The 9,073-nt window shown below is 36.9% G+C and overlaps 1 protein-coding gene across 4 annotated transcripts in view; it reads left to right on the forward strand.

Annotated features, from left to right (window-relative positions):
* The window catches only part of strn3 (striatin, calmodulin binding protein 3), a 207,807-nt gene extending 199,941 nt beyond the window's left edge, over positions 1-7,866 (forward strand). For all 4 annotated transcript variants that reach the window (XM_068039354.1, XM_068039355.1, XM_068039356.1 and 1 more), the window contains 5 exons: positions 627-794; positions 1,970-2,110; positions 5,339-5,446; positions 5,543-5,629; positions 6,002-7,866. In XM_068039354.1, the coding sequence (XP_067895455.1) occupies positions 627-794; positions 1,970-2,110; positions 5,339-5,446; positions 5,543-5,629; positions 6,002-6,171 (674 nt within the window). In that variant the 3' untranslated portion in view covers positions 6,172-7,866. The remainder of the gene's footprint in view (positions 1-626; positions 795-1,969; positions 2,111-5,338; positions 5,447-5,542; positions 5,630-6,001) is intronic.
* The last annotated feature ends 1,207 nt before the right edge of the window (positions 7,867-9,073 follow it).

The raw sequence follows: 9,073 nt of genomic DNA on the forward strand, positions 1-9,073 counted from the left end.
CTCTATATTAAAGAAAGGTTTACCTATCTACGCAGACTGCCCTGCCAGTTTTAGAAGAGCATTGATAAGCCGTCTGGAAGAGATGCATTGGAATAGGGGTTACTAAAAGGAAAAAATAATAAATGTAAAAAAAAAACTTTTTCTTTATATTTTTCGTTATTTGTTACCAGTGATTTGAAAATTTATTTTGTCAATGAATTTTATTTTTGGTCGCCTTTAATATAAAATCTATACAGTTGTAAATTGATGCATGGCAATTATATAAATCCAATTTTACTGCTTGTGAAATCACATACTAAGATGTCACTAGCTGTCAAATCACCTGATTAAATCGCAAAAACCTGCCATCTGTCACAACACTACCAAAAGAAACAATATGCACTAACAAATTTCTGTATATTGTACTATATTGAGGACTTTACAAATTAGTAATATGCATCAAGGTTGAGATGATGAGCCATGTGAGTTTTTCTCCCAAAGGCTGGCTTTAATTCAACTTCTTGATTTTCGCTTGAAATTCTACTGGAGACTGTTGTGTGTGCAGTTGGATACATGTTAGTATCAGGAAATGTTAAAGAACTCTGAGCGCCTCCAAGTTAACTCTTTTGTTTCATATTGGTCTGCAGATCCAAGTGTCATATTAAATGCACTGGCAGCTCACACAGATGCAGTATGGGGTCTTTCATTTAGTGGTATAAAGAACCGGTTGCTGTCTTGTTCAGCAGATGGCACTATTCGGTTATGGAACCCAACTGAGAAGTCACCTTGCCTCAGTACTTACAATGTAGAAAGGGGTAAGTATCGAAATGTTTCCAGCTATTAGATTTGATAGATATTCTTTTGTAATGCTGAGCCTTTGTATCATTAGAAATACAAAAATATAAGTACAATTTTTAAACATTTTGCTTGGGTTGGATCAATTGTGAAAGGAAATTAGTAGGCTGAAATTGTGTTTTACAAGAAGAGGAACAATTTGACAGCTGGACCCAGAAAAGTAAATGTATTCTGTAAATTCTATGTTTTAAAAAAAGTTGTAAGGATTTTTAGTTAAATGAGAATGAGCCAGATGCTGTTGCTGATTAGTTTACATGTAAAGTTAACACAGTGAAATCCAATCAGAGTATTTGCCCTGTGCTGACAAAGTATATCTAGTAAAACAAACTTAACAATGTTAATTGAAATGATGGAGTAATTACTGAAGGTTTGTGTGATGGAGACATCTTGCCGTCACAGTATATTTGTGGTGTTCAGGGCTATTTTCATTTGTTATGGTCTGCACTTGGAATAAGAAAGGGCCACGACACTCATGCATTTAGCCCATTTTTTGTTGCAACTCATCGCTGCGTATCACCACTCCTTCTCCCACCTCTTAGGATGGAGAAGTGGTACATTCATGAGGTGAGATCCAAAAGTAAATCATATATTGGTGGTCAACCTGATGGACATGTCTACAGACAAAATACCAAACATTCAAATTTAAATGTATTCCAGCTAGATTTCCTTTATCTGAACATAGTGCTCATAAGTGGGCCTGCAATATTGGCATCAAGCACTTCCTTATCAGTTAAAGAATGGTTTGATGCAGAGTAAAGCTGTGCCTGCTTTGAATAATGTACCTGAGTAGTCCTAGTATCAACAAGATATTTTCCATTTTCCCCAACAGCCATCCTGTAGGCTCTCAGTTTTAACAATCTAGATGTCAATTTAATGCAAAATCAGAGACAGTTTCATGCTGTGTCTCCATGCCCACTTGGAACTCGATTGAGATTATTCAATTTCATTTCAAGTGGGATCCTTAGAGTAAGCAGACACACCTCTTCATTCTGGGTTGGGTTTGAACTTTAGTCTCTGGTAAAAGGTCAATGTCTAACCCACAGCACCATTAAATCCCCCAGTTAATATTTCTTAATGAAGATAACATATGAAGATTATAAAATATATGTTTAACTTGTTTTAAATCATCTTTCAGAAAATGGGATCCCCACATCAGTTGACTTTGTAGGTGCTGATCCTGCACATATTTTGGGTTCCTTTAATAGTGGCAACACAGTCATTTATGATATGGAAACTTCTCAACCTTTGGTGATGCTGGCATCGCAGGTTGATGCCGGTGAGTTGCATGAAAATAAGTTCTTGAAAATTTTGTTTTAAGTCTGTTCATTGCAAAAAATAAATTTTGGTGAAGTTATCCATTATTCAGCTTACTACTTGGTATCCAATGATGAGAATCACAAGAGCAACTTCTTCCATTCCCTCTTTCTCCTATCTCACTCCTCCCCACCTGACTCTTAAAATGTTCTGAACACAGTGACAATTTGATGTAGGGGTGTGCTTCTGATACTCCATTCTCATATTACATACAAGGAGATTTATTTCTGCATGGCATCAGTTCTCTCCCTAATAGTTCACTCTGTTATTTCCTCACATCAAATCTAGCTTCTTGCAGTGGTATCTTTTTACTGTGGATGCTTTTTTTTGATTGATCAGATATTAAAATAAAGTCGAGAAATGTTCATGCATTCCTGGCCCTTAACAGGCACTTAAGTGTCTCATGTTGGAATGATATATAACTTAAGATGTACATTCAAGATCTCATCCTTCCTCCCTGAAGAAGTTGATGCCTGCTGGGGTCTAGTTGCACAATTACTAGTTGGTCTCTAGTACCTGATTCTAATGGGGACAAATTGTGTAGGGTACTTTCACAAGTAGGACTTTATCATCACAGATTGGCTTTCTGGAAATATGTCGGTTTGTGACATACTCCAACACAGTTCTGAGTTCCTTTCTTCTTTTCCACAGGTGAACTCTTAATATTTTATGTTATTTTGACAGAGTAGGCTCTTATGCGCAACCACTCTGCTTCCCTTTAACCCTAGATTACTAGAGAAACTATGAACAATACGATTAACAACCATTCTCATGACTTTTTACTGGCCAAGGAAGTCGTGGTTGCTCAATGCCATGCAGATATACCTCACCATGTCAGTTTCACCTCTGTGTTCCATGAGCTTCTGAATCATCTGGAAGGGCAACTTTCTAATTCATTTTTCTTTGTTGTTCCTCCCTTGCCCTGACTTGAACAATGCAAGGCTCCTAAAGCAAGACTTTTGTCTTCAGTGTGCAAAATTCTTATGACCATTCACAAGATCTTTTTTAACTAATAAAACCTACAATAATAAACAAAGGAAATTTGATCTGCTACCAGGTCCAATCTTCTACCTGTTGTGCGATGTTGCATTGAGATCCACAGCTCTTTTCTGGAAAGGGAGGATTCTTGAGCGACACCATAACAACATACTCATTTCTTTAAGGCATGGGTTACTCTTGTAGTTTTCCTTATTGGCCATTGTGCATATTTTAGTGGTATACAAATTATATTTCTAATTGAAGAATAAAGATGTCTCTAAAACGTCTGTAATCTGATTTCTCCGATACAGTCAAATGCATAATAAATGGATCACCTGTAGTACAACTTGTACAGTGAAGCTGATTTAATCATGTATAAATTTGAGTAGGTAATGTATTGAAATTTCATTTTTATTTTAAATGAATGTTTTTAAAAAGACGAAAGAGGTGATCCTTAGATCTTTATTGCAGTTTAAGATGATAATTTTGTGCTTAAGGGATTTATTTGGGCTTACATTTTATTTCTACCAAGCTGAATAAATAACTTTCTGTTTACTGACACTTGCAAGGTAAGTGTTAAATCTGTGTTCATCTTTAATCAAGGAAAAATTTCTGTATAGCATGATCATGGTAGAAGAAGAAGTGTTGTTTTCAAGTTGGTAACAACTGATACACTTTTACACTCCTTGCAAATACCACAGCTAAATTATGCATTTATCCACAGGAGTTAAAGACAATCTAGCACATTTTAAATAACCAGTTAATTATTTTTGTTCTCTCTTCACTCCTCCACCTCACAAATAAATTTAGATTTCACATCATATACCATTCCCTGAAAAAAATGGTGGGCAGATGGCCTGGATCTAGGCCAGTACAACTTCTGGGAGGAGTGGAAAGAGGCATGGGTAACTTGCTAGTTTTCCTTCTATCCCTGTGCAGAAGCATAGCTTTCTCCAGTGGTCTGGCCAATATAGCTAGTTTGCTTTGTCCTAGTGTCAGTGTGCTTCATTCACTATCTATATCCTTTACAGTATTGCTATTTTTAATTTTAGAATGCATTAGTTGCTTGCAGGATCCATTACTGAGAGACTTTAAAAATAGCAGTGACCGTGAAAGCAACAGTTTCTGGGTGCTAATACCAGAATTTCTTGAAGATAGATGTCAATGAAAGAAGATAGTTACCCGTCAAAGATTCAGTTGAATTTGTATTTTGTTTAATTCTGCACAGTGGCACAGTGGTTAGCACCGCAGCCTCACAGCTCCAGCGACCCGGGTTCAATTCTGGGTACTGCCTGTGTGGAGTTTGCAAGTTCTCCCTGTGTCTGCGTGAGTTTCCTCCGGGTGCTCCGGTTTCCTCCCACATGCCAAAGACTTGCAGGTTGATAGGTAAATTGGCCATTATAAATTGCCCCTAGTATAGGTAGGTGGTAGGGAAATATAGGGACAGGTGGGGATGTGGTAGGAATATGGGATTAATGTAGGATTAGTATAAATGGGTGGTTGTTGGTCGGCACAGACTCGGTGGGCCGAAGGGCCTGTTTCAGTGCTGTATCTCTAAAACTAAAAAAAAAACTAAAAATTCTTTCAAATCCATGCTGATAGCTATCTTGGAATATGTTGACACCTCATGCATTTCTTTTGAGTAATTCACCTTCTGCAGCCATTTTATCATTACGTCAGTGTTTACTGTACATGCTCACATAAAAAGCAACCCAACTTTAGATGGCCCTTCTCCTTCCAGTCAAAACCTACAAAAAAGTAAGACTAATGTATAAGACATCACACCAGCCACCATGGCTCCCCAGAGATGGAGAAATATGATCACCTCTTGACACAAGCAACAAGAAGTTGCACTATCTGTTCCAAGGTGCTTTGCAGAAACGTTATCAAACACAATTTGACATTGAGCCACATGAGATATTCAGACAGATGACCAAAATGAGGTAGGTTTTAAGGAGTGTTTTAAAGTGGGGCTAGAGATGCAGAGAGGTTTAAGGAGAAAATTCAAATTCTTAGGACCTAGTCATCAGCATTTAATCAAAAGGTTGTGGTTCTGAAAATATTAAGTTATCTACCTTTTCCATTTCATCAAAATTTAAATCAGCAAGTTCCTGATATGGCAGAATAATTGTTTCACAGTTTTGGTATGATCGTAACTTTGTTTTTGACTAGAGTGATTTTCAGCTGTTTTCGCCTTGTTTTGTGTTCACAGCTTCTCCTTTAGCCAATCAGATTAATAGAGTTGTGAGCCATCCTACATTGCCTGTTACCATCACTGCTCATGAAGATCGGCATATTAAGTTTTTTGATAATAAAACGGGTAAGTAATAACAAGTTATTGAGAATTGTGAACAGTATTAATATAAAGTTACAGAATCTTCTGGCTTACCTCTAAATACTTTGCTTATTTATTTAGGTAAATTGATTCATGCTATGGTTGCTCACCTGGATGCTGTTACTAGCCTAGCAGTGGATCCTAATGGAATCTACTTGATGTCTGGAAGTATGTAGCTGCTTTTTGTAATTAAATGTTTGTAGCAAATTGATCGCCAAGAGGTTGTATTTTCATTTGATCCACCTGGACTATTTTTAAAACTTCCAAAATAATGTCTAAATAACTCACCAAAATATTCAAGAAATCCATATGGTTTCCGAAAGCTATTTCATTTTTACAGTTCTGTTAATGTTTGTTAAATATTGTGGCTGGTTGCTGTAAATGTCTATGCAAGATATTTTACTTTGGCTTTTGCTTATAATAGGATCGGCATTTTCATACAAGCCTGCAAGGAATTAGATTTTTAATATTGACAGTAATTGACATTGAACATTGCTTTATAACCAAAACATTAAGCTGACTTTTTTTAAATCATATCAGGTCACGATTGTTCGATTCGCCTGTGGAACTTGGATAGCAAGACGTGTGTTCAAGAAATTACTGCTCATCGGAAGAAATGTGATGAATCTATTTATGATGTAGCCTTCCATCCATCAAAGGCATATATTGCTAGTGCAGGAGCTGATGCCCTTGCCAAAGTGTTTGTGTAACAATTGCTAAAATATGTTTGCCCCATCATAGTAGGTGAGCTGGAAACAAACAGGAATTGCTTCACTGCCATTAGTTACCCGGTTATTATGTAACACTAAGTACTAGTCTGTTCTGCCTGGGCAATGATCTTCCCGGTAGACTGTCATAGGCAGGCGCTTAGTGGTCAAGTATCACCAAATCCTTGAATAATGTCAGGCTAATCATTTAACTGTAATTAAAGAAAAGAAATAAACCAGTATTTGTAGCCTTGACTGGATTTGAACTGAGCTAATTTACTGTCATGTAGGTGTATTCAAAGTCATGTGGAATTTATTCTTACAGCAGTAAATACTTTGGGCTCATGTGTTCTGCCTTATGGTTGGGATTGTGGTGCAATGGTGGGCAGTGAGCTTACAACTAAACCATAGAATGTCATCCTTCAGTTCCTTTTATCAGTTTTCCAACACCAAACATACTTTTACTCAACTTTCAGCATTAAAAAGGAACAGAAATTAAATATATTTTAGCCTTCGTTTTACAGAATTTTTGACAGGATGTCTAGTTTTTATAAGTCTTTTTGTATAATTTTCCTGTCAGAATAATGCTCCAAACAAAGTTAATACTATAATGTTTCAATGGCTTAAAACCCAACCAAACCACCCTCACTGCCCCACTATTATGTAACTGCATTCTTCCCTTGCCCAGCTTAAATAAAACAAAATCCTCAGTGAATCCTTCCACTTGGATGCTATTTTAACATCGCTATTAAAGCTGTTAAGTGAAATCATTGAAAACTGTAAAATGTGTTGAGATGAAACACAGAGGGTTAGCACCCATAATTAACTCTTTTAAAAAAAAAATTGCAGCATCCTATCACTATGTGATATTTTGTACATCTTACTGTATTTACAAGTTTATTTATCAAGGGTTAACCATCTTAATGCTATTGGCCTACTGTTATTTATTTCACTTTTCTGTTGGTCTTTATATTCTTCATGTTTTGTGTGTGTTAATGGGCCCTGTATATCTTTGTCTGACTTGGGACTCCTCCAGAAGACTAGAGAGCTCTAAATATAGGTATAAAATGGAACACTGTTTATATCACAGCCCAGGATTTCCTGTCAGATTACTTGCTTTAGGGGTTTGACCCTAATCCCGTGTAACTGAAGAATTTGTGTGAAATCTGGAGTGAAAAGATTTTATTTTGGATTAAATATAGAATATTGAAATAGCCAAATCAAGATTCAGAAATCTGCTGTGTTTGGTCTAGCTATCCCAGCTTTACAAAGTGCTTCAGTTAATGGTGTAACTAAAGATTTTGTTTGTGTAATGCATGATTAATACAATAAGGTATTTTTTCTAGTCTTCCACAGAGAGATTTCTGATGAGTTTGCGAGTTCTGATGAGTTTTGTAAGGTTTTTGTTTTACAATACATGATTAAGTAAATTTTTAATATTGTACCACATAGCTAAAATACAGTTGTTTAAAAGTAATGTATATAAAATGCATATAATAAATATTAAATGGTGTACCTGTAAATTAGTGTTTGTTACATTACTTGAGTTGTATAGCTTCAGAAATGCTTTCATAGTATTTTGTGGAATCCAGAGTATCCTTAATTGTCCTAATTATGTAAAATAAGATTTATGTTGAAATTATGTCCCTCTTATCATTTATTCAGAAAGGGGATTTGGAAATAAAAGAAAATTATCTTCAGGGTGTAACTGCATTTTCTTTTAAGTCCTTTGGGTGAATACGGCATCTTTCTACATAATTGTTGGAGGTAAAGTATAGCTTTAATGTAACCTGATTGTGAAATATGCACCTAGTTTAAACCAAAGCCTTTTGAAATAGTTATCTAAAAATCTTGTACAAATTTCCAAAACACTTCTAGGCAGGGCTTTTCTTTTAAAGGATGCATACAATCAGTATCTGTCTTTTCAGTATGTATAAATGATCTGGACTGGTATAGAGTCATTATCAAAATATCAGGACTGTGGCTCGCTGTGAAGAGGACTGAATAGTTCCTAGACAGGTTAGTAGATTTAGCAGGTAAGTGTCACATCAAATTTAATGCAGAGAAATGTGATATGGTGCATCTTGGGAGGAAGAATAAGGAGACTAAATGATATATACCCTAAGAATAAAACTTCTAAAGGAGCATAGAAATGTGAAGGTTCAGATATACAAGTCTTTAAAAATAGCACGACAAGTTGATAAAGCTGCTTGAAAACGCAGTTTATGGAATTCTAGGTTTTATAAATATGAGTACAGAAGTAAAGAGGTAATACTAAGCCTATGTAAATTATTTAGGTTCTTGTTAGTATATTGATTCCAATTTTGGGTGCCTTGCTTTAGGAAGGATGCAAGACTGGATAGGGTGCAGAAGAGATTCACGAACATTATACCACTGCCGTCAAGATGGCTCCTGGGCTGGAAGCTCCCGAGGAAGCTCCCTTGCTGTTCAACTCTATCCATGGCCATCTGCTCCCATCCCTAACGTTTTCTCCCGCAATCTGCCCTCTTAAACTGTTTAAATTCCCCTGGCTCTTTAAATCAGTTCATTTTAGCCCTATCTAAAGGCTAACAGTTAGTTTAATGTATGTTACCTGGGCCCACTGCCCTCCCCCAGCCACACCTGCTCTTTGTTTTCTCAATGAAATTGATCCGGATGAAACTGACGAGCACAGCTGCCGATTCTTCAATCTCCGATCCTGCTGTCTTCACCGCCCAGAGTGTCTGCAGCCACGGCGTGCGGTAAGTCCATTGAGGTGAAGAAGGAGCAGCGGGACCCGAGAGAAGTCCTGAGAAAAGGTGCCCCGAACACCCAAAAAATCCACGCACGGCCCCCCCGGCCGCAACCTCAAAGCGCCCTCGGGAGATGGCTCGGAGAGCATCTGCAGCGCACTGTCGGCAATGCT

Source organism: Heterodontus francisci, chromosome 9, assembly GCF_036365525.1.
Source record: "Heterodontus francisci isolate sHetFra1 chromosome 9, sHetFra1.hap1, whole genome shotgun sequence".
Taxonomy (NCBI): domain Eukaryota; kingdom Metazoa; phylum Chordata; class Chondrichthyes; order Heterodontiformes; family Heterodontidae; genus Heterodontus; species Heterodontus francisci.